Below are 27287 nucleotides of genomic sequence, written 5' to 3' on the forward strand. Positions count from 1 at the left end.
GACATGTTGTGTGTGTGTGTCTGTGTGGCTGTGTGTCTGTGTGTCTGTGTGTGTACATATACTCAGTGTTCTGGCCTCTGACCCATGGCGGAGGAAAAACAGATTGCTTTGACAGGTCCATTGACATCACATGAGATGTTCTGCTCTTTTGCCAGAGTCTCCGGAGAGTCCTTGGCCACCAGATGTCCAGTAAGGTTTCAAGCATTACCGTAGCTTGTGCCCTATAATGTGATGGCTGTAAAGGGAAATTGGCAGCGAGCTTAGACATCAATACACCATTTGTATAGACGCGAACCTGCGCTGCAAAAGGCCAGGTCTCGGCAGAGTCTGGATGCCGACAGTCATGTAAACTTAATGGAGTTCATGATTCCTGCAGAAGTGAACTCTGTAAATGGTGTGTTGGTGTGAAATCACAAGCTGAACTCTATATAACAAAAATGACCCCGCTGGTCGATGAAACCCGAACGCTCAGTAGTTTGCTCTTTTATGCCTTTTTAAACCAGAAGCGGCGGGTTAGGTTTCACTGCGCAGGGCCGCATTCATTAGTTTATAGTGAAATGAGAAGCCATTAAAAAGTCATTCTATCGGTCGCCGGGCAGCACGGCTGGTTCCACTCTGTCTGCTGCTCTCTCCAGCCTCCCTGACCACCTCCGGACATCCAGGAGCCCAGACAGCGTGGACACACCAGACTCCTGAGCGCACGCCTTCAGCTTCCCAGCACTCGCTCATGATCTTACCAACCTGGATCAATAGCCATAGGATACTTACTGTACTCTGAGACTGGCCATTAGCCCATAAACATGCCCGAGCACTGGCACCAGATTTACTCTACATATGTGTAATGGAGAAGAGAACAATGGCACTCAAGAAGTAGTTTTGCCAGTTGTTCTTTGCGACCATTATGCAGTTTTGAGCTAACGTTATGGAACGCCTATCAGTTAAGGCATTATCTGTGCAGACAACGTGATGAGGAAAGGAATGCTTTATTTGAGAATACTTTTTATACGATAAATCCAAAGTGTTTAATGTTTCCAAATTCTTCGATTGCCATCAGATAACGTCGCCACACAATCAAACTTAAAGAACATGAAAACAAATGAGAGAACCTTTTCTAACATTGTCACTCATCTTAAGTGTGATTTCTGAAGGACTTTTTCAATTTCTGTTCCAAATATATAAAAACATTTATTCATTGACATGTACAGTACAGGTTTTTGAAGAGAAACAGTATCATAGTGATATTGTATAGAGGTGAATCAGCTTATATAGTATTTATACACTGCAGAAAAATAATGGGCAAATTCCAAGTTTAGCATTCATACAACTGCAGCTGAAGCAAGATATAAGAGCTTCCCGTTTATATACTAACATTTCATCAGGTACATGAACTTTACATTTGCCAAAGTAAATCAGAAACAAATAGATTTCACCCCCAACAAATGTATTTTGAGACCCTCTGTCCAAAGAAGTAGTATTTGCCCCCCTGTGCTTCACTGATTTGCTTTAGTTTATCTGTCATGTAAATACTACTCTCAGAAATATTTATGAATTACAGTAATTACACTGAAAATATTTATAATAATGACTCAACAAGTTTTCTATAGCCTATAAGCTTCAGTTAAAAGTTCAATATTCAGATGTTCAACTGTTATTCCCCTGCATGTGTTTGGTGAGGGCATCAAGCAGATACAACCAACTCAAGTCAGGAACAAGAGTGACAGATATAAAAAGAAAGAATATTTTTTCACAAAACTAAAGAACTCTCAGCATCATGGGTGCATAAAGACAAGCATAAAGGAGTGCAGGACTGAAAAGGAAGAGGGATACCAAGGACATTTTGAGGGAAATGGGGTGCAACGAGTAGGTACATAAAAGGAAATGATGTATATTACACCGGCGTGGGATCATGGTTTGTGTATGGAGGATTTATGGCGGCGTACTTTGCAGCAGCACAGCACCACACCTGATCATCCATTATTATTGTAACATCTCTCACTTCGGGGGCAGACATGATTGATGGGGAGCTGTTAATGACTTTGGGTTGAAATTGTTATTACCACAAAAGTGACACGCAGTATTTAAAAAGGTGGCATTTGCAATTGAGCACCGGCTGAAAAAGAACACAGTCATTTGTCAACTGATTACTGTTGAAAGTGGCTCAAGGTGTCACGGAAAGTTATCATTGAACATTTCACAGCTGGAATAGAAGCATGTAAGCAAATAAGTGACCTGTAGCCTCCATTTGTATCTCGCTTAATGCTTAAACAAATCTTCCATCTAAAGTACATATGAATATGAATGAATTGGACCAAAGCGTCTAAGTGCTTTCTCCCCTTATTAGTTTCCATAAGGTCAAATTACAAGTGAAACAGCTCATTGCTGTTGCACCAGTGGAGTGCTTTTATTCTGATTGTGTTCTTGTACAGTCTAATAGCCCTCCCCTCTAACAATCACCAAAAAAGCATACATGGCAGTGACTCACTGTAAAACACAATTTGGAGGAAAGAAAAAAAAAATTAAAAATCAAAAGCAAGCCTTGCATAAGAAAAGCTGATCAACCCACCCCACATCACTTGTAATTGGTGCCATTAGTCTTTTTATGCTTGATTGCTTGCCAAAATGTCAGCCTATCTATTTCCCTTGTGTCGCATTTTTCTCCCCCCCTCCCAAACTATCAGTAATTAAAAGTGACTGTCTGCTTGTCTCGGTGCCAAGCGGGAGAATTGGAAACATAAAAACTTGAAACTGTTTTTTAATCAGTCGTTTTTTAACCCATGGTGAACATTGTGGTAAGCGGTGCTTGTCATTGTAATGCGCAGGTACTCACTCTGGCGCATTGCACAAGTGCTGTGTCCGCTGTGCTGCTGGCTTATATTATGAAACCAATTAAACGTGACAGAGAAATAACACTGTCCTGGATGACTCATGCTCAACATTTTATTGACCCTGGTGGAAAATTAGCCATTGAGCAAAGTACACAGAGTGGTCTGAAACAAAATATACAGCAGTATACATGACAAATTAAAATTAACAGATGGAAAGAGCGGATAATTGAATAAGTAAAGGCAATGTTATTTGTTGTCGGCCAATGGGTTTTTGATGTATTAGGATAGTGACTGTTATTTTTAGAAGATTGACGAGTGGAATGAACCTTAGTTGCACACTGGCATCTCAACAGACAAATATGTATTCATGGTTTACTTTGGCTGCCGCTGAAAACATTCTAGCCCTAAGGCTTCTGCTGATCCTGGTCTAGACCTTCTAACACTTAACAACACCTAGCACGGATCATTTTTAGTCATGCTAGCAGCGTGGAGCTCTAGGGAGTGGAGTGTCAGTCGGTCGAGAACTAATGGATTGATTGCCGTGACATTTCATATAGACATGCGTGTTCTCCAGAGGATGAATTGCAGTCCCATCCAGTTCCATGATCAGGTCAGGGTTTCAATTTCCGCAATACCTTGGCTTATGACCAGATTCCCCCAAAGCTACGGACATTTCAGTCATTGTCAAGTGCATTTTGTGTTCTTTGCTAATTGGCAAATGTTGCCTAAGGAACTAAACTGGTGAACATTGTGAGTATTGTATGCTAAACATCAACATTTTGTCACTGAAAACATGTTGGCATTTAACTCAAGGTAGCATGTGTTTATTAAGTAGCTATAGCCTCACATAGTTTTATAGCCTAACTCATGAAGCTTTGGGTGTTTCCATCTTGTTCCAGCTAACGTTGTTCAACACAGTAGGGGAAGTAGGCACCCAATAAGTTTAAAATCCAATCCAGCAATAAAATAATCTAAGACCAAGAGCACTCAGCATCCTGTGTGTTGCCTCCAGCTGTGATGGAATATTTACATCTGCCAAAATTTCAAACAAGCACTTAATTCTCTTCATTAGACCAGAGAGATCTCTTCGCCGTCAGGTTTCACAGGGACCACTCGAACTTCAAGTCCAACTTTTCAAGGCACAGTTTATTGACTCATGCTAGAGTATGGTAAGAAATAACCAAACAAACAAGTGTACTCTGATCCGGCCCAAGGGATTTAATGATGTTGAAGCCCCCTTCATCTGGTATGTTGTTCTTAGAGATGCAAAGGCTGCAAGCTACTTCAGAAGTCTCTACCTGTCAGTAAGTCAGACAGGTACATTTGAGATGAAGTATATAAGAGTAAAATTTGTATTTTACCTTTTGATTGGTTTTGTAGTGTATTAGCCTAAACTGCAAGGTGCCTTAGCTTAGCTGCATCAGCATACTGTAGCAAAGAATTCATTGACCCCATGATTGTTCCCTGATTTTTGAAAAGACCTTTTCAACCCAAATGTATTTGAAACAGCAGCAGTTTAAGCTTTGGGTTTAAAACAGAATTAATTGTAACTGAGCTTTGCTTTTTATCCACAACACCACCACAGGACCTCAAGCTTCAGAGGCTTTTTAACTTTATTTTAATTACTTAATAAATATTTAGAGGGAAGGGTTGCCGGAGGGATGAAATATAAATGAGGCTTTTTTTTTTTTTTTTGAAATAGCTCATGATATAATTCTCTGCACATACCCATATTTATCCTCTGTGTTGATGATACTTGTGAGTGTCCCTGTGTGTGTTTCCAGGTAGATGCAGTAGTTTGTGCTTTAAGTACAGAAGAATTTCTTAAATGACACACGCATGCACACTATCAGTTTTCCCGCTGACTGTCTTCTGAACAGGTAGCGCTTTCTTTTAATGTTCACATGCCACTTACGTGTTTCGTGCGTGCCACAGCAAAGGAGTTTTAGGCTGACTTGGCCTCTATTAAAGATTTAGCTTGTTCACAGAGGGGAGTTATTAGAGGCAGGGGCCCCTGCTCCTCAGAAAGAAGTTTCACATCAGGAGCAGTTTGTTGCTTTGTCAGAAGATTAAAGCCAGTTTGTTGAAAGGTCTTTTTGTTATTCCACATGATTGATCTTTTTCCACCCCGGCCCCCACCCCCGCCACTCTTTCATATGCCAGCTATGAATGCCAAGCTGGTCTCCTTGTCTCTCCTTCTCTCGCTTGATTTTTCTTTTTCGCAGTTTCTGTCTGTTTTATCTATTTGCATGTCAGTGTTTCATGTCTTTCATTGTCTCGCCACTTTTTGTCCCTGTGTTCCTCCTACATCGCTGTTTCAATATTACAAGAGCAGCAGCCGCTCAAGGATCTGTGCTTTCTCGTGAAACTGTTTTTTTTCTTCCTGTTTCATGTTTACTTTATTCCCTTCATCTTTTCCTCTCTCTGTCTTATTCTCTGTCTCATTGTCTCTATCTATATGTCCTCCATGTGCAGTGCTGCAGTGATACTGGTGGTCAGCAATCCTTCGCCCCTGCCAGTCACTGTGCTTGAGGGACATTGCTGATATAATTATAGCTTTTGATTATCCTCCAGACTGACCCCAGGATGGCCTGGCCCCAATGCAGCACCAGTCTGCCAGCCGCTACTACTGCTGCAGCTAATGAGGGACGCCTAGTGTTTCCCACTGCCGGCTGACTCCTTGAGTTATTGTTTCACTCAGTTCATACCTGCGGCTACATTCCTGTACATTAGGAAACATTAAATAATGAAGTTAACTCTGCGACTGATGTAGCTATCCTGTGGTCCTTTGCACACAAACATGCTGATGCTAAATAGCAGGGTGCATGAAACAGTGATGTAGTGGGAGGTGTAATAATCCCTCATGTGGAAACTGGCTTTTACTGCAGCATCACATACGGCATCACACTACATAACTTTGACGTGACATTAAAGCCTGACATGTAGCACATTGTGAGAATAAAAATCCTAACATCGTTACACTATCAGAGTTTCAGTTAATGATAAGATGCACAGATGGTAAGATACACCTCAGAGGATGGGTAGATTGGGAGGGGCGAGGGGGGGTAGCTTTGAGGACTGTCACTTTTCTTTTTAAATAAATTGTCCTCTTCTCCTACACCAGAACATATTGTGATAGTCTCCAAAAGGAAGCCAAGTAAACGGGTCCAAAGCATCAGCCCTCCCCTAGTCCAGTGCGCTAATATATTGCTCTTAATCAAAGCACTTTACATTGGAATGATTGACTTGAGGTGTCAAACCAGTGGAGCATTAAGTTGTCAGTGCAGGAAACCGGGAACAATTTATGTTCTCTTACCAATGGAGATATGCAGATCTTAGTCCGTTAGTTCCTTTTCCACAGCCTCATGTACACTGCAGCTTCTTCTGAATCATGTTTGTGTGCATGTGTGTTTATGTCTTGATGATATAATGCTATAAATAGGAGTGAATATGGCAAACTTTTCATATTTACATATTTTTTAATCTTTTTCAGACAGAGTTGACTACTGGTGCATGTCTCGTACACACCGTCTCATTTCTGGTTCTCCCATGTCGTACACTCATACTGTATTTGTAGCTTATTGCACTGTGTGTCAGTTTCACAGGGTAATCTTGTCTCAGGTCAAACCAATGCACACTTACATGGCAATAGCTGCTGTTAGCAAGTTAGCTAGAATTCATGTTTCTTTGTAAATAACCACACCGATGATCTCTATCCAACAACAGTGTAGCTGTACTTAATTCATCATTGTGACCATCACAGCAGCTGCAGCTTCCTGGGCCAGTTTGAAAATTGCTTGGTAGTTCCTGCATCTTCCAAGATGGCGACCACTGAGCATGTAGAAGAGTTTGTAGCTACAGAGTTTCACACTCATCTTTTTTTGTCATGGGTGCACCATCTGGGTTGACCTACTTGTAGTGAACTGCACGTTGACGCAATCGCTCCTGTCTGCACATACAGCTGAGCACATGTGTATTATTATTCTTCACATTCCCTACAGAAAACAGATGCGAAAATCTCCACGGTTGCTATGCTTTACAGTACACTATATACTCCACTTCGTCTTACAGGAGGCACTATTTGGAAGATCAAATCAAACAGTGTCCCGGTGTCTGGATGACAGGTTACAGAGGGATTGGAGGTCAAATTGACTTCCTCAGACAAGAAAGAGTAATTTAAAATTGATTTAAGTCGCCATAGCCGTGCACAAACACTCTGCAGACCAGGGCACACACACACACACACACACAGCACTGGAGAAACCCATTCATATTTACATACCCAGTGACTCTTTAATGAACCGACATCTAATGATACAGCCACCTGTGACAGTTTTATCGCAGTTGTAATTTACAAGTTAAACATGGTCACTGCTTTTAGTTCTATGGCTCTGCACAAGTGTGTGTGTGTGTGTGTGTGCGCACGCGTTTGTGAATTGAACCCAGCATTACCGTATGGACCGCTTCGTGGAGACACACCAGCTTCCCTCTTTGTTCATCTGTCATGTACACAAGCTCTTTGTAATTAAAGCAGCTCGTAGCCAGTGTGCTGATTATGGGAGGGGTGGAGGGGGTTTATAACCTTGGCAGATCAAAGGAACCTCTGTGACCTCTGATATTCAGTCGGATGTACACATACTCCCAGATCCATAAACACACACGCGCACACACACACACTCTCTCACTCCCTGTGCTTGGTGTCCAAAGCGTAATTACGCAGATGGATAGAAAGTAAACACTTTAATTTGAATTCCTCCTTTCACCCTCTGTGTTTCACTAATAATTCCATTTACAGTAATTTGTTCCGCCTCAGGCAATGACTCATAACAAAGGCATTTGGATGTAAAACAAATGTACAACACACATTCACGTACACACACACACACACTCACATCCTTCCTCTCTGTCCCCTTACTTGATTCTTTACACATTTTTACTTCCCCTCCTTCCACTTTTCTCAGCTCCATCTCCACCACCAGCTTTCCTACACTATCAATGTTACAGCTTTTGGCTGCAGAAAGTGTAGAATTATGGCATGTCAGTGTTTTAAGTGCTGCCACTATAAAATGGGCACAGGGAAACCATAAGAAGTGGAACGGGCCAGGCAGGCTATGCTCAGCTATGCCAGCCATTTACTACCCTGGCACGGCAATATCATGATACAGTGCACACTAGGGGCACATGACACCAAATCTACCCGGCAGATATTTATGAGGGATATATTATTTTTCATTATGCACACATTAAATCATCAGTTGAAATATTAGTTGAGTTTTCACTCTACTTTTTTCCATCAGTGTGATTCCACCCTGGAGCTGAAATCACTCACAAGAACTCCTGTTTTCTTTTTCTTTTTTCCTCTCTCTTTTTTTTTTGCTTTAGATTTTTATTTGCCCATTACCACAGTGCCATGGAAGTACTTCACTTTTGAGTGCCTCTAATTCTGCCTCTGTCTGTTTGACTCTAACAGACACATTACAGATTGCTACTTAACCACTTCTCAGTGCTGCTCTTCTGAGGATGTAACCGCTGTCTGATCTTTGCGGGGACGATCTGGTTCGTGTGTCTGACTCCAGCAGTAATACTTGAGAGGGCACTAAGGGCAGGAACAATGTCTGCATCATCAAAGTATCTGTAATCAAAGAAAAAATTATTATGGCTTTTATCCAGTGGTTACCACATCACACACATTTTAGCTTCCTGGTTCCCACAGCAGGACGTGTCATAGCCCTTTTTATGGGAATTAACAGCTCAGGTTGAGTAATTCTCTTCTTGTCTGATTGTACAAATATCTCCTGACAACCGTTTGACCTTGGGAAAGTTTGATATTGATCACCGTGTCAGATGCCCTGTCTGCTAAATGCTGTACACAAACTTTTTTTTGCCTACGGCAACAGCACACACACACAAACAAAACCCTGTTGTGGAGTTAAAGGTTGCTCCACAGCAACGTTACCTTGTTCCCCTGTCACACATGAGCAGCATTAAACGTGTTGGAACGAAGGTAACTGACATGTGGGAGTGAGTGAGTCAGTCAGTCACTGTTTGCTCTGTTGAACACATTGTTGATCTGTGCATACTCATTTGGACGATGGGCCCACAGGACTGTGCGTTCAGTTTCCCAGAATAAGGATGACAATCTTGGATCGCTGGCCTGGTTTCTATCTTACAGTAGCATCTTATTCATGCAGTGATACCATGGCTCTCGGGGGGGGGGGGGGAGTAATAATTTACATTTAGTCTAAATGTAGATGTAGTTTAAATGTCCCTTAAGTATTTCAGCTAAATAAATGCCAGTGGTGCTCTATGTACTTGAAGAGCTTTTACTTATAGATGAGAAATTTTCCATTTTCCATGGGTCACCCCTATTGTCGAAACCACTTGGAGATGTAAAAACAAACCTTTATGACCAACATGTTACTAAACAGTAGCTTACTTCACCATTCAGCAGGCACAAAGCAACATTAGCATTAGCTTAGAATTTATCAGCTGCAAACTTTACCCTGTTTTGGCCATATAGGTATCTGTGTCCATCTCAGTGAAATATTGAGCTTTTTAGCAGCTCTCCTGTATGTTCACCAGCTAATCTGTGATTATTGTCTGACTTTGGTGATGGGCAGCTAGTATAAACTACAGAGATTTTATTATTTTAAAGTAGTGTCATTTAATCTAAATTTACTGTATAGAAGAATTGTTCAAAATAGCTTAAAATTTGGATTTTTTCCTTCAAAGAATGGCTCGCCTTCAAAAGCTTTTAAGGTGGATAAGAAGTCTCACCTTAGATGAAGTAAAACCTCTTTTTAATCACCTTTAAAAAAAATAAGCATGTCATATTTTCACTTGGTGATGTTCTCATAGTTGTTGCCAGCACAGTGAGCTGTTACCCCGTTAATAGTCTGCGCATTATGTACAAAGAAGTTTCAAAATATAACGTGATAATGGGAAAAGCGCCAGACCCTTATCTACTCTTTAAGGACTACTGAATATCTTTTATTTCTGAACAACTGAATTAATGTAAAAGTTTAGAGGAATATCATGTGGTTCTCCCTTCTCATGTATTGCTAAATGGAAACATCTCAGGATTTACGTCATCATGTTGCCTCTGGTTTGCTTCTGTTGTGGTGCATCTTCTCCCTCTGAGTGAATTTTATGTTCCTGACAGTCGGCTGTGAATTTATGTAAAATACTTAGATTTAATGACATTCACATCTGATAAACAAGGACTCTACATTCCACCATATTTTACATCACCACTTCTATTCTTAGACACTTCAAACACCCCAGCTAAGTCCCGTCTAGTCGTAGGCTTCATTTTCCCACTTGTGTGTGTGTGTGTCTTCTGGGAATGTGCTTCGAACAGACGGTGGAAAAGCAAGGCTGCTGTAATTAAGGTATTGGACTGAGGAGCTGGTTATGATTCTCTCAGTCATAATTTGCTAGGTTATTAAAAGGTGAGAGTTAGAGGCAGGTTTATTGTAATTCAAAATTAAAATGTGCAGTGTCAGTACATCTAATGATGGTGGCTGCATGGGATATCATCATCATTGCCCTGCTGTGCACATGCAGCATAAAGAGGATGCTGAATTTGAGTATGGATTGAAACACATCTCTAAAACAGTATGTATCAATTTTATTATTGGTAATAAAAGAGTGAAGGAAGTTGTGGATGTGTAACATCCCATTAACATATTAGTCGCTAAAGCATTCAAGGATAAGGAAGTAGAAGCCCTCATGAATATCAGATGCAAGAATCAATTTGAGGAGCTGTTGTGATTGCTGACAGCCTGAATACACTTTTATTGATACCTAACAAGAAAAGCATAGATGCTATGCTGTTTATTATTTAGTTTTCATTTGGATGTGTGAATTGATCGATCAGTAAATTATTGTTTCAACTGCATTTTGAGTTCTCAATTTGATTACATCTGTACTAAATGGATATTTCTCAAGAAGCTCTCAGAATATGATAGTATCACCCCTTTTTAGGGTCCGGGCAGCTAAGCTGCCGGGACACTATTGTATTCCTAGGAATTCTTCTTCTTTCTTTCTTTCTTTCTTCTTCCAAGGAAGTCATACTTCCCATGGGCGAAAACTCACCAAACTTCACAGAAACATCCGACCCCATGCCAGATTCACTCAACTCCAAGGACATGTGCCCCCCCCTCCTAGGGGGGGCACAATAAGCGTTTAAATTTAAAAACTTTAAAAATTCCTACCAAACCAACGGTAGATGCTACAGTGTTGAAACTTCACCACAATGTAGCCTCAATACTGCTGAAACTTTTGTCCACTTAAACTCATTACAAATTATGAAGTCCATCACTCTGTTTTTTTCAATAACTGTAAAACTTTTAAAATGTATCTCCTCCCACAATTTTTGCTCAATTGTCACCAAACTTGCTACAGAGCATCTCCAGACCGTCCTCCACAAAACTTGTTTCTCGGATTTTTGATTAAGCAAAAATTGAGCCTACAGTGCATGAAAACGTTTGACTGTAAACACTACTGTAAACATATACCATCAAATTCTTGCTAAATACATTTTCAAACTTCCTGAAAAAAAATTAGAATATTCTGGAGTCATGGTTAATGAAGTTTGGCAAATATCAGAATTTTAATTCAAAAACTGAATTTTTGAGAACATTTTGAATTCTGCTCTCATGGGAACAACTGCAGCCAATGTGAGTGTGGAATTTTTAAACATCAGATTTTCTCTTATGAAGCAAAACACTTATCATTAAAAACAAATCACCAACATTTTCATGCTGTCAAGATGCAATTTATGTATTATCAGATTTTTGTTTAGATGACTGAATTTCTGAAATTTTTACCATTTCATCACAACAGCTGCCCGGGCACTGACTCACCTGAGTGGATAAATGAAGCTACACAGCAGGTCTCACTACCAGCCAATTAGCTCAGCGAGTTAAGAGCTGGTTCTTGGTGTCAGAGGTTGTGGGTTCGAGACCCAGAAAGGGTGATGATGATGATGATGATGATGATGACAGATCAAAATGTCACATGTCCTCAAGCTGTTTTGCTGTCTAAATGCAATTTATGTATTAACAGATTTTTGTTTAGATAACATAATTTCTGACTTTTTGACCACTTTTGAAATCTGCCTTTACAACAGCTGCCCGGGCACTGGCTCACCTGAGTGGATAAATGAAGCTACACAGCAGGTCTCACTACCAGCCAATTAGCTTAGCCAGTTAGGAGCTGGTTCTTGGTGTCAGAGGCTGTGGGTTCGAGTCCCAGCAAGGGTGATGATGATGATGATGACAGATCAAAATGTCAGTTGTCCTCAACACGAAACACAAGACAATTGTCCTAATGGTGGCACCACAGCAAGCTTCTAATTTTAAAAATCCAAATAGCTTGGACTGGACTATGTGCGAAGGCTCCTAACATCTTAGAGTCACAGTAGATGTTTAACAAATACATATCATTACCTCAAAAACTGATTTTTCTTTTTACTGTGGTTTCAAATCTGCCTACACGACAGTGAATGGCTTACTCAATTTGTGAAGCCACTGCTGAACTGCCACTTGTCAATTAGCTCAGTGCGATAGACAACGGTCTTTGGTTCCCGAGGTTGTGGGTTCAATCCTCAACTGGTCCAAATTGGACATTATAAGGACAACTGTCTTGTCTTCCTATTCTCCTGTTTGTTGCTCAGAATTGCCTAAATTTGCCCAAAAGTAGCCCGGACCCGACCCATCGCTGCGCAGCAGCTATAATTTCCAATTTGGATACAGCGTCAGAGACGATTTACAGACAAAGGCATTTTTTCGGAAGGTTCTTTCTTTCTCATTATTGATGAGTTTAACTGAACTGTTTTCAGTGCTCTTTCCCAGAAAGGGAACACAATAGTGTGACAAATAACACAACATGGAGGCACATCTTTCACACAACACAAAGAAAGATTATAGTCATCTGCTGTTATTATGTTCTGCTCTGGATGCTATCCATCCTTGTTTACGATCACACATGGGAACACCGGGCAAATGTCAGACAGATGCTTCAAAGTTCATCACAATGGAGCATTTTATGACAGGATGATGCTGTCATTTATACACACATGTATGCACACAGCCCCGTGTGCAAAGAAGACCTCAGAGTCCAACCTTTCATAGAGGCCATAAGGATGCACGAGCTAGATTTTCCATACAGGCAGGCCCTTTGTAAATTATCCCGCTGTCAATTGAAACCCAAGGTCCATCAACAAGTGACCTTTTCAGATATCTGGCCTCTGTCAGAATGGAGGTATGCAGCTGCATAGTTTAATTCTGACTAGCAGCCAACAACACTGACTTATTCATCAACTCCATATTTACAGCCCAGGCTGTATACAGAGAAGGCACTTAAAGCCAATCTGTCTGACTCTCCCATCTTTGCACAACATTTTTCACCCTCTGCAAAAAGAAGATGAGATGACGTGTCAGACTCTTCTCCACAGACTCCATCTCTTTTCATAATCCCTTTTTCTGTGCTTTCTGTCACTCGCTGTCTTATTCCTTTCCTGTACTTGTGAACGTTTCCCCCCCGTTAATCCTATTTCCTGATATGGCCCTGTGTCTCTGGCCAGCTCGCCCGGGCTTCAGCAGAAGAATTAAGGGCCCGGCAGTTTGCTTTCCAGCCAAGTGTAAATGAACAGACAGACGGAGAGAGAGAGAGTGGAGAGAAGTCGGAGGGGAGACCGAGAGAAGGAAAGAGAACCACTGGCAAACAGACAAAGAAAGTGAGATTGGAAGGTGTGGAGAGACTGATTAAAGTGGTCACAGCGCTGACATTATTGTCCCTGAATTTACCACTGCATGCTTCATAACCTTCACACATTGAACATCTTTTTTTTTTGACTTTGTTGTCTGTTGATCTCTGCCACTACTGTCTTCTCCTCTTTCTATTTCATGTTGCCATCATGAGGTCTAATGCACTGCTTCAATCTGTTATGTGATAACAGGTCTATAATAGGGAGGAGGGAGGTTGTCTGGTGTGTCTAGTGCAACAAAGGACCGGTATAGGTAATTTGTCAAATGTTTACATTTCTTGGAGAGGCAACCTCTTTTAGTGATGTGACTGATCTGATCTCTCTCAGAGGGAATGGCAGCAGTGGTGTGACATTGTTATTGCTCCACAAAATCACTTGAGGGGGAGGTCAGGTGGGCGGCAAGGTTAGTGGTCTGACTTTGATACCGAGAGCAAACCACGTTCCAGCTCCTCATCAGCAAAATTGCTTTGCTTTGCAATCACCAGTCTTTTGCTTATTCACTTTCTTGCTGACAGCTAAATGAGGAAAAACAACATGCCTGTACAGTTAAGTTGCCGCTACATCCAGCAGACATTTAGCTTAGCATATAGACTGCAAATACTAGGGAGAGACAGCAAGACTGACTCTTAATATTAGGAAATCCATCTGCCAACATCTATTATCTCATTATCATACATACATTTTCAAAGAAGATAAAAACAACAAACTGTGAAATTAAGTGTCCAGCTGCATAGGGATTTCCTGTTGCTTTGCTAGCCTCAAAGGTTTAGTGCAAATTAAACAAATATATTTGTTAACTTTAGTGCTGAGTTGATTTTACCTGTTTTGCACCAACTCAGGCTCATATGATGCCAGCTAATTCTAGTCTAGCTAAAATAAAATAAGCTAAACTAACTGACCGCCATCTCAAGCTTCATATTTGGTGTGCAGACCTGATCCATGCTCGTCTCGGTTAATTTCTTCCCAGAGCTTTCTATAGCGAAAGCTTGGTCTTTAAGATCTCAACCTAAACTCAACCACACTGCAGGTGAAAGAGCAAGAAATGCTCATAATCAATTTTGTAACAGATCTTTTGTCAATCGAACGGCACATTTTTTTGTGCAATGAGAACTCGGCTAATGCTTTTGTGTTTGTGTGATGTAGCACAAATTGGTAAATGTGTTTCCTGTATATCCTCCAGACATTTGCACATATATCCATTCATTTTCTTGTGTTAAAAATGTTCCATCTGATGTGTGAGAGATTGGAGCATGCAGGACTTGTTTTTCTGCCATAGTGTGGTGGGTGAGACAGCACAAAAAAAAAGAAGTGAGGGAGACAGATGAAGAGCAAGGAGGGGACAGACAGATGTGTGAGAGAGAGACCTAGAGAGACTACTTACACTGCAACAGGCTCAAGGGAAATCTAGCCAGGCAATATCCAAACTGAGTCACTCGGCTCCTGCCACCTTAGCCCCACACAATTACAATACTATCTGACAAAGATATTGAGCGCAGATCCCTTGCTATTTCTGTAGATGCGTGTACCCAGCTAGAGCCTGATTTTATATAAAAGTACCAAAAATGGCATTAGCAGTGACTTATTGAAAAGAGAGGCCATGCAGCCAGGCAGAGTGAGCAAACACAGTAAGAATATGTTGACTCTCCTGAGTCCAGCAGAGACAACACCGAGGGTGAGTGAAGTGCTCACTGCCATGTCCAAGGTGGAGGACGTGTTTTTGTAAAGGTGACCTTTTTCTCCACACCACCTCTAAATGGCTGAATGGTGGCCTTATACAGGGTGGAGTTGTAGAGAGATGTAGCCTACATAAATGAGGGCTGGGTGAGAAAACAGAGAAAGCACCCTGACAAATTGTTTTCTTGTCCAGCAATGAGAAAGGATGATTCAGGTTTAAGTCTAATGACCTGAATATGCATGAAGAAAAATGTTGTTTCAGGAGATTTTGTTCATTTATACCTCAGCCCACAGAGCGAACGCTCTTTTCTGCTGATGACGATACACTGACTCCCATATACACAATTACCAATTTGGCCCACTAGTCAAGCACTGAACGCCAAGGTACCTTGGGAGATTTTTTTTTTCATTTGCATCCTCACAAAATGGCACACAACTTATTACACCGAGAATAACAAGGATAATTTGGATAGTTCTCTTTGCTGCTGTGATTGTCATAATGTCGTAAATCCCCTGTTTCAGAAACATTAAAAACGAGTTTGCAAAATAAATCTTACACTTATAACAAGATATATACAACTTGAATTGTTAAAGTTGAGGTGTCTTTTCCCAGATTAAAGAACAAAAAACAATCAAGTCTTTGCGATAGCAAGCAGCATGAAATATGTACTGTAGTATCTAGCTTCATTTTTTTGTAGAAAAGTGTTTTTGGGTGAGAACTAATGGAAAAGAAAAAAACATTTTGTAACTGTACTGATTGTTCTGTTTGATTGTTAAAGTTGGTGTTCCATATTCAATCAAAACTGAGAAATGGGGCCCTCTCCTGCATCAGTCATGTCAGGATGGAGTTCAGTTTCCCCATTTTACTGATGACAAAAACCAATGAGACATTGTTGCAATTTGAAAGAAAAAATACTTATGGTAAATGTAGCATGTTATCTCACCTGCTGCATAATCATGAAGTTTTTCTCTTGGAGATGAAGTATCCATGGGTGGTAGGAGTACTTTTGTGCTAAGGCAACTGGGAGGAAGATGAATCAGGCTGGGGAGGATGCCTGCAGAATTTAGGTGGTGTCAGCAGTGCTGGTGACAGAAAGTACGAACACAGTGCTCCATATAGGAACTTCAGACTTTCTGAGACATGGCATTCATCTGAGATGTTCTGTCTTTTACTGTTTAGCCTGTGGTTTTGATGGTGGTGTTTGTAACCCTTTGGTTTAAGGAGAAGGAAGTTGTTATCAACACAGGCCTGAAGCTGGCGTGAGCAAAACATGTTGCTCTTTCAGTTACATTTGCATTCAGATCAGTCTTCACACACTTTCTATGAACCTGTTTTTTCTCTTGATTAAACCTTTTGAATGTAGCCTTTTCTAAATATAACCCTCTTTGAAACCAACCCGATACTTTGAAAAACAACCTTTTTTCTTTCCTGTGAATCATATCAATTACCTTCTTTTGACATGGCTCTCATTTTAATGAATGTCCACAGCCCATGTTAAATTAACAACTCTTACTATTCTGTCATGTATCTCCTGAGGGCTCCTTGAAGATGTGCGGACCACTTTATCATTGCAATCAAGCACCGACGGATATCAGCACAGAGAATGTTCTATACTTCTCTCACCGTTTCTAATTGAAATTCACTTAAATTTCCAAGGAAAATAGTGTAAAGCTGTGCTAGGTGGCAATTTGCAATGTAGCTATAGTTCAAGTGGTACTTCCTTTTCTCTCCATTTTCAGACCTAAGAAAACATTACCAATCACAGCAGGTCTTTCCGGAGAGAGAGAGAGCCTTCCTATTTTGTGTTCTTCTGCATGTGCATGTAACAATATGAGTGAAACATTTCAGAGATGGAGATAACATTTTAGTAGACTACTGTAGCAGAAGGCTAGAGTATAAGCAACATTTAACGTAGCCACTCATCACCTGCTTTCAATAGTAAATCTACCTCTTCAACCAACCACTGACAACACGTTAAGGAGCCCTGGGTTTTACAGACAAAAAGAAAACTGTCCCTTTCATATTGTCAAATATATTGTTATATACTGTATGCCATCTCTGTAGCTCAATCTATTTCCCTTTAACCCTCATCTTTCGCCATGTCTATTCCTATGCTGAATTATAAAAGTGCCAACTCACTGTTAAGTTCTGTTGCTGTAGTCCTTCCATTACTTACCACATAAATGGTTTACAGTGATAACAGATGTACTATTTTGTTAAGTCATTAAACAATAATTATTAACAAAAAGGACTTCCTGGCCAACGACCATAACGCTAAAAGGTTCACTGATGCTAGCTAATTACGCAAACAACAGCCCCATGAATTAATTAAAAAACCCTGTTTAACCTGTTTTGAATCTTGTAAACGCCATCTGAAACTATACATATCCTGTTGTATAACTGTGAAGCTAAAGCTGCAAGTCTGAGGCAAAAAGTGAGTACCATACTGTATAATGACAGACAGCAACATTAGACTAATCCTGTTCTATAACTCTTGGAGTTTGACTGTTTTTCTTATATATCTTAAAGGTTTTATAAAAAATAAGTCACCACTGAGTTAATGATGGTTAATGATGTGGTCACATGGCCTTGGCAATGTAGCCTAACGCTATAGGTTACTGCTGGAGGTAGAATTCTAATAAACAACACTATTTAATCTGTCTGTTCTTCTTTTGAAATGAACTGATTTCACAAATCAAAGAGTAATACCTTCATAAATTCCCTGATAACAAATACTTTTAATGTAGAAAGCAGAGGGCTGAGTTAAATCAACAGAGAAAAAAAACAACACTTGAAAGGAAATGCAGTGCCAAACACCCAGGTGCCTCAGAAGTTACAGCGTGCATAATAATGTTTTTTTTTTATTTCATTCATTCCTGCAATGAACAGGGTCACATGGAGAAAGGCAACTGTAAGGATTCATTGTTTTGCTCAAGGGCACTTCAGCAGAGTGAATGCCTACAAACACATGCTCCTGAACCTTGGTGGTGCAATTGAAGTGTGTTATTCATGCTTGCTACATGACCTTCCTTCCCACCTCCACTGGACACAGTGGATTTCAAAGTGATTTGCGACATCTCCTTCCACTTCAAATGATTCTTTTATGCTATCCACCACTTACTGTAAATCATATCTGAAAGACCTTGTTCATAAAAACACTAAGGCAGTAGAGTCACTTTGATATCTAAATCTATGAAATACTGTAAATATATCTCTGATATAGTCTATAAAAGTGTTTATGTTACCTAATAACTGTAAAAAAAAAAAAAAAAAAAGAAGCGTTTGTAAAGATTTCTTTACCTTATTCCTGGAAAAATATTTTGATTAATAGCCAGGACAGGGTCACAATTATTTACTGCATGATATTAAAATGGTAGAATATAGTTACTTAACTTTTATTTGCTGTTATCTTTCTTTGGTTTTAAGAGGGCAATAAAATTTGAGCTGAGCCACTCATTAACATGGATATTATAGACCTTTACAGTCTTCCTAACACCATCTCAAAGAGACGATAAGAATCTTGACAAAATCGAAAAACGTGAGCACACTGACTATAAAAATAATATATGGTTTTGGGGCAATGGCATCAACAACAGCACTGGAACTTCATGTTCTTGTGGAGATAATATTCACCATGAGGGCCTTATAGCAACACTGGAAGCCTCAGATCAACCCTTTTCCCACTCAATGAATTCATAATGTAAGCCTACTGCATGATCAGTAAATGGAATGTGCAAATGTAAGACTAATATATGATTTAAGGCAAGGATGTTATATACATTCACAATCAATAATTTACAAATGTAGATGCAGCGGCAAAGTACTTCATTTGAATATATCCTGGTTTTAATCTCCCTCAGAGAACTGACTGCACAATTAGCGTAATTATACTAATGGAAAATAGTCTATTATTGTTTTAAATAACCTTTAAGCACAAATGCATGTGGATAGAAAAGGCTTAGGCTACATATTAGTTGAAGTGTAAGTGCAGATGTTTTGCTTGGTGACCTTTTCAGGAAGGATGGATAACTAATTGATGAAAACCTCACTGTGTAGTAGAGTACTTACTACTTAGTCATGCATTTAAAAATGTTGCTTACTGAGAAGTTAAAAAAAGGGCACATCCATGAGGTATCAAAATGGCGAATGGCAAAAATGAAAAATATATTCATTAATGGATTTTTGTAAGTGATTAATGGAAGCTGGGTTTTGATGCTGTAGTGTGTGAAGGCACAAATTGCCATTTTAACTGTTTCACACATTGTTGAATAGCTTAACTGCCAACAGTGCATACGTGCATAGGAGATATATCTACCTCTAGTACGAAGTGTGCTAACCCGACACCTCTAAATTAAAGGATAAAATGAATATTAATTTCCTTCCATAATTCCATAATACCAGCCTCTGGTGTAGGGTTAAGCATCAAAACTTGTATCATGGTTTGGGTTAAAGAAATATCTATCTATAACATTATTATATGGCTGAGCAATGACTACATATGCCCTATCACCACCACCACCACCACCACTGCAACTTCACACACCGTCATCTTCACTCCTCCCGTCCACCCACTGCTCTGTACACCCATCTGCCTTCATGAGCCCCATCAGAGACGGCAGGCAGCCTCAGGTGGGCAGGTCGATTGGGGGGGGCAACTTCCTCTGGCCTCTGAGAAACTCGGTGAAAGCGGGGAGCTCAGCTTGTGTTTAAGTGAAAGTCCTGTTAACCCCCATTACCCTCTGCAACGCTGTAGTAGAGGATTAGCAGAATACAAATAGCCCCTTTTGCTCCCCCCTGTCCTCCACGCTGCAACTCTTACACCATCCACTATACGAGAGTTGCTGACGATGAGAAAGAGTGAAATATGATTTGGGGGCCAAGCAGGTGTTTACTGCATGCTAAACAGTGTCCTGCTGCTCATTATGCCGGTCTTAATGGTGAGAATACATTAGCGAACGATGTGAAGTTTTAAATTGGCAGGAGGGCGATGGAGAAGCACGCTATCGTAATGCTGCTACTGCTTGGTGCCATGTGACCTTGACTTGCAGAAGCTCAGATCATGGTGTGCAACAAGGGAAATGCCAGAGGGTTTGGAGGCTAATTAATAATTGATAATTCAATGCTTCTTTGTATTGCATTTGGTAGTGTGAAATCAAAAGGCATGCAAATCAGCTGGAGCCGGTCGACTCCGAGCCAAAATCTGCCCACACTGCTAAACCTTCAGAAACATTTGGAGATATTGTTGATTTCAGTGGATAAAAATGCAGTGGGCTCTGCTTTGTCATAGGAAAATATTTACTGCATACTGTATGAAAAGCCACCTTTCATCCGCACTGTCGTCATTAGAGCGAGGGATTTGAGTATGATCTGGTGGCGTATTCTTTCTTTCTTATCTTTTTTTCACGTTCATTGATTCATCCTTGAAGGGACATTGTGTAACTTCTGTTATCTACTCACGAAAATCGATTATTTCGTTCAAAAGTATGTCTTTCATTAATCAGTAATCACCCCCATCAACAAACTGAAGTGTTCCGGTAAGCTCTAAATTTGCCATTCATATCATATATACATCGAGCGGTTAATTTGCTTGCGATATACTATACAACCACAACGCTAGATGGGAGTAATTCCTACACAATGTACCTTTTAATGTGGAAAAGTGGAAAAAAAAATAAATAAATCTTCATCACAATTTCCCAGAGTTCAAAGTGATGTTTTCAAATTGTTTGTTTAGTCCAACCACTTAAGGCTTATTTGCACTATGTGCAAAAATAATAATGACGTGCCTTCATGCTTAACACATTAGAACAATGATTAGCTCTTAACCTTCATCCTGAACATGGAAGTAGAGTGAAAACCACTGAAAGGGGTTAACTGTTTTTTTCCATCCATACACCCGCCCTCTCCTCCTTTTCTCTCCATCTCTACCTTCCTCAACGTGCCTCTCCTTGTCCTCTGCCAAACATTTCTCTGTTTTTTTCCCTCCTCCACTTTCCTCTCTCATTCTCATCACTCACTCTGCCTCCATTGATCCTCCCATTTTCCATCGTCTCCTTCTCTCTGTCCCTCTCTGTCTTTCTCTCCTTCGCAGTTGCTCGGGACAATATACAGTGAACCAATATGAGATTTCTTGGTTGATGGAGAGCCACAGCCACTCTATCACGCTGTGTGTGTGTGTGTGTGTGTGTGTGTGTGTGTGTGTGTGTGTGTGTGTGTGTGTGTGTGTGTGTGTGTGTGTGTGTGTGTGTGTGTGTGTGTGTGTGTGTGTGTGTGTGTGTGTGTGTGTGTGTGTGTGTGTGTGTGTGTGTGTGTGTGTGTGTGTGTGTGTGTGTGTGTGTGTGTGTGTGTGTGCTACAGCACTCTTGTCTCGGCTACTGTGTATATGCTATTCTGTCAATGTATTTATTTGTTTATAAGTGTGTGCATCTATATCCGTGTGTGTGTGTGTAAGTGTGTGTTTGCCACAGTGCAGCTCTAGAGGCATGTTGCTGTCAGTCTAATTCTATTTCTATGGGAGACAGAGATGCTGGAGATAGCAATGTTGTGTGAGCGACTGTACTGCCCGGGCTTGTGTTTCAGTGGAGCATCAATTAAAGTGAACTGGCTCCTGGGAGAGGAGTGGTGGCCATACGCCATGCTGCAGACACACACTCTATTCCCTTAGACAGATCGAATGGTTCCACGCTATACAACACTGCCTGACAGCACACAGCCTGTTGGAACACAAACACACACACACACAAACACTGACTTCCTTGCACACATCTCAGAATCCGCTCTGATTGCAGTTGTATTTTGGAAGAGGGTTTACATCATTACTTGAAACTCTAGGTATACACCCATATATGCTCCTACTGAAAATTACATTTTATAGAAAATGGCTACCCCCGCAATGTGCATGACTGCACCTTCGGAGCAGAAATTGATAAACTTTGTCATTGTTCGCTTCACAGCATCCATATTGTTGCTACCTCAAGTTGAATGTGAGCACATATTTTTATGGTTATTAATCATAGTGGCATCTCATTTTTACCGGCTTATTCCTCAGAGAGTGTGCAGAATGTCACTGTCGTACAATATCAGCTCAGCACCGCCCAGGGAATAAATGTACTTAGGCTGAGAGCTTGTATGACTCTTCCATGGCAGCAGCACTGAGTCTATTTCTCTCCTGAGGTCATGAACTAAATCTAAATGTTTACAGCTGTGCACAGAGACAAAAGTGGAGTAAGTCTCAGCGGGCTGCAATTTTGACCCAGGTTTAGAGGGTTTTCTTTAAAGGGAAAGTAATCACCAGCCATTGTTTCAATTTATGGACTTAATAATGGAATTACACACATTTCTGAGCCTGGATTTGTACTCTCAAGTAATAGAGCAGCTGACTTACAGTACTGTAGACAACATTAATAAAGCATCTAAAATCAATTTTCACAATAAAAGTGGACCAACTGTATATTTGTAATTTGAAAGGGGGCACTGGTAGTGATGAATCTACAGATACGTATTACCAATCATTTCAGTTCTGCTTTGAATTTGTCTGTCTGGTCCATATTCTCTTTTTGCTTCACACTCCCTGCTCTCATTACATAATTTATGGAAGCAACAGGCAGCTGTTTTTTTTGTTTTTTAGCAAAAAATGTTCTAAAGACCCTCTGTTTAATAATTACTCAGAAAAACAACATCTAGCTGTTGTGTATGTAGGAGCTACAGAGTCAGATTTTTCCCTCAGTAGTGAAACCTCAGAAATTTGTTAGGGGCCAAATTCTGGGATAGCCCATGGTTTAGCCTATGTTGGGCCTGTTGAGCCCACATTCCCTTTGCCCTTTTGGTTCCCTTTATTAGCTTTATGTGGGCAACCGTGTGTGGTCACAGGGTGCCCATATTTAATGGGTAAGCCTGTGCAGGGCCCACAGCAGTCTCGCCCTTCGGGCCCACTGGAGGGCACATTCTTTGCCTTGAAAGTGCACACTTTGCTCACACTGTGGGCAACTTTGGGGCCCACAGTAGGCCCAGGAGTGAAGACAGATTGACAGAGAAGGATGCGATAATGAAGAGCATACTTCAAACTATTGACTCACCCCAGGGTTCCTTTATTAAGTAGCTGTTCTTGAGCTTTTGATCATCATCTTCATATCCAGATGGAGTTTCCTCATCTGTCATTTCAATTATAGATGTTTTCTTCACATACAAGAAGGACTTCTCACCTACATTCTCTCTCCTAGCTTTCGAGTGATTGGTGATTCAATGGTCCCCATCTGCTCATCAGATCTATTTGTCATCAGTTCAACAGCACTCGCAGGCTTGCAGCTGTAAATAAAACAAGGGTGGCGACGGCAATGCAGTGTATGTTTGCTGAAAAGCCAAGACAAAAATTCAAAGCGCTGTTCAATCAAGCAAGGTGCCATGTAATTGCTTCGCAGGTTGCAACTAAGCAGAAAACGCGAATACGCAGCAGTGTCTGAAGAGAGTTTCAGGTGAACATAGAATCATTCACAGTTTGTCTAGTTTACTTTTGCACGCTGCTGCACAGTGAAGAAGTTGCTAATTTAGCTTTTTCCTCCCCATCCCCTCTGCTGAGCTGTCATGTAAAACAAACTAAAAACCCACAGCTTTTTTCCCCTCAGCACACACTGAGTATTCCCCCAATCCACTTGTTTACTCATGATGGTGTGCTACAAGTAAACCCAGAGAAGGGCTCCATGAAAAGACAGAGTTTACTCAAGTCAGCGCTTCTTAATCTTGACGTGTAACGAATGACACTCATTTCCACTTCCTTTTCTTTTCCCCTGCAAGTGCTGCAACGTTTTGATGATGTAAACACCTTAGTTTACAGTGTTGGTTTCCAAAGTGCCTGAAGTGGTGGCTTCTGTAATTGCGCACGTGATTATGTGTGTTTTTAAGACTGTGCTTGCCTGTGCAAAAAAAAAAAAAAAAAACATACAGAAATTTTGGCCCATTATGTTAAAAGTGTTGGCAGCTGGTTTTGCAACTGATGTGGAGAGAGGCGTGCTGTAAATGATCCTTAAACGGTCGCCCATGCAGGCTTGTGATCGCATCTACACCTTGATTAAGATCTTTAGGGCTGTGACAGTAATTACCTGCCAGATACTCGTCTTAAACACACCGCAGACCCCAGGGAAGGTAGGGGAAAGCTTGAGGAGGAAACGAGGCAACCGAGAAAGAGAGGGAGAGGAAATAGGATTGTGACATAGTAGCTGGAGTGTGGATAGAAACAAGCGCCCTGGGAAATTGGAAGGAATTATTTTAATTTTTAAATTGAATGTTTATTGAAGGGAGAAATGAGTAAGTACAAACACAATTTGTGGGAAGTTAAGAGCAGGATTGAGGAGGGAGGAGAGTGATGATGGCAACGAATCAACGATGCTCCTGACCAGCAAGTTTCCTCTGATAATCTACATTTTAGGAGTTATTGGAGTTTTATTTGTCAGGGCAGTTACACTTGTTTAATTTGTGTCTTAGAAAAAGCCCCACAGCTGCTCCAAAAAAAAACACAGAAACACACCAAACTTCATTCCTAAAACAACCTCTTCTCATGTGTGCACACACCATATCAGCTGCCTGTGCTCATGAGCCGAAAACCAGGTCAACATATCTGCATTCTTGACTCCAGACAAAATGTCTAGCTATCCAGACACAATTTTGAACAACAAAAGGAAGTGCTTGCTATAGCAACGGACAAAGCTTCAAAGCGAGTAAGCATTTGGGTCACTCTGCAATATAAAGCTGTATTAATTATAAATGTCAACTGCTTTTGACAAAGTGTAAAATGAAATAATAAGAGTGACATTGCACCGGAGGAATGACACCGACTGTGTGTGTGTGTGTGTCCAGGTGCGTGTCTGCAGCACTAACAAATGTCAGCCTGTCACTTCTGAGGATTAACAATGGATCTTCACATCTCCATTTTCCCCCAGTATTCTATCTATACCTCCTCTTCCATCGTTAGACATTGTCAGGCATTGTAACTCCCATCTTTTCGCCTCCTACAAATTAAGGCCTGCATTCAGCCATCAATCACACTCGTGCAGTCTTCAATGGAACAAGGAGATAAGTTGGCGAGGGCTGTAAAGCTTATTTGTCCATCAACTCCCTCTAACTGACTGAATCACAGTTAGCTCGCCAGCCTCGACGGCCTTGTGCTGTGTATGTTGGATCTGGACGTTATTTGGTTTGATTTTTGTTCTGGTTATTTGGTTGTCAGCAGAGAGAGAGAGAGAGAGAGAAAGGGGTTGTTGTTTTTTTGGCGCACTACCTGCTTTGCTCACGACCACTGATCCATGAAGACAAACTCATTTTCTCCTCAGCCGGTAATGAAGAATGAAATCCTTTTTGTTTAACGGCGCTGGGTTTAGCACACAATTGTCTTTACTTCTGTCTGCGCTTTAGAGCAGGTCAAGTAGATTTTGCTTAAGTGCCTCGTGCTCTCTCGGTTAGACAGATGATTCATTTAAAGAGGCATTCAAGCATACACTGTTAGCTTGCTGCCTTTGATACACTCCCTCATGGCTCCCACACACACACACACACACACACACACACACATACTTGTGTTTTCAAGAGCCTATTAACACACCAAACATACAAACACGCATACATTCACAGGGGTGGCTGCGTGAATGTATATGCATAGGGACACAATTGCCACTATTTTCCCGTTCCCTCTTATTAGCATTGCAAATCACAATGGGTAATTATATTTCTGCTTTTTGAATCAAATCATAATTCCTCAACCAGCAATTAAAATTATCCGGTTAATTCATTCTGTTTACCCACTTCTTTTATCCAAGTGGAATTTTTCAGACGGCAGTAACATTTATTTATTTTTATAATTTTGGATTTACATTTATGCATAACAGCTCTGCAGCAAGGTACTCAATACTTCCAGTTTTCATCTGAACAGAGAGAAACACAAAGCTGCACTATTTAAGAATCTTATTTTAAAAGTCCAATATGTGTAATTTGCTTGTAGTTGTTAAGCCAAACAAAACTGTCAGCAACTGTTGTTGTTTTTCTTAAATGTACAAAGTATTTTATTGTCTTTTGATCTCCTGTGAAAAATGAGCCTATAGGTCGTTTGTGCAGCAGCTTATTATGACCTATAATTGCGTTTTGTTGCTAGGTGACATCTAGTGGCCATAGTTATTATGGCAGGAGCAAAGAAAAAAGTGTCATGATGTAAGGAGGAGGTTGTGTGATGGATAAATGGGTCAATAAAACACAGGAGAGCAGTGTTTGATTCCTAAGGTCCGGTAACTGTGCTGCAGTAGGTCCAAACAGACATTCATATTAGTGGGTTGGAAACAATAGAAAAGATGAATGGTGTTACTATGCTTTAGTTTGTTTGGTTGAATCAACTTCTTAACGTGATTGTCAGTGTTGTGTTTGTAGCTAGTTCCCCCTCCAAACAAAACACTTAATTTAAACAGCAGGCTAATAAAATAATATGACCAATTTATGTGCAACCTGTTTCACTTCTAATTCTTCATACTCTAACACTCCTGGCCACTGTAATTTAGTTATCTGTCTGCTCAGGTTTAGCAATTAAGTAGCCTCAGGTTTTCTGAGACCATCTCATTTGTCGAGAGAGCGATTATCATATATTGGGTGCTTCAGAAAAAAAAATTGATTTGCATTGCTGTCAGTACTTCAGTCAGCTTTCCCCAGACTCACCCTTACACTTGGAGAAGCAGAAAAGCCAGGGTTGTTAACAGAAGGATATATAATAGCCCTTCATTAGAGTACTGGCTCATATCCAGCGTACCTGAATTTCATCTGAACCAATTCATATAGCCGACTCTTCTGCAACCCCGGGTCAAATAGCACTCGTAAATTATTCAGTGTTGATTTTAACTGACATGGAGAGTAGGCTACTAGATGGTTCGGTGGATTTAACTGCAACCAGACAGAAACATGCACAAAGTTTTTTTTTCTTCTTCTGTTGTATAATTTTATATCCTAACCATCTGGCACGCACGTTTACTCAACCAATTTTCAAATA

At 40.6% G+C, this 27287-nt stretch overlaps 1 protein-coding gene across 3 annotated transcripts in view; it reads left to right on the forward strand.

The window, feature by feature from the left end:
* The window catches only part of samd12 (sterile alpha motif domain containing 12), a 106862-nt gene that overhangs the window by 55053 nt on the left and 24522 nt on the right, over positions 1-27287 (forward strand). Inside the window, exon 5 of one of the 3 annotated variants that reach the window (XM_085791232.1) lies at positions 5400-5547. The exons of the other annotated variants lie outside the window; for them this stretch is intronic. Within the exon in view, the coding sequence (XP_085647358.1) occupies positions 5400-5404 (5 nt within the window). The 3' untranslated portion in view covers positions 5405-5547. Of the gene's footprint in view, positions 1-5399; positions 5548-27287 lie in introns of those variants that run through there. 3 annotated transcript variants of the gene reach the window in all.

Source organism: Trachurus japonicus, chromosome 11 (genome assembly GCF_045865225.1).
Source record: "Trachurus japonicus isolate A0001 chromosome 11, Traja_1.0".
Lineage (NCBI taxonomy): Eukaryota > Metazoa > Chordata > Actinopteri > Carangiformes > Carangidae > Trachurus > Trachurus japonicus.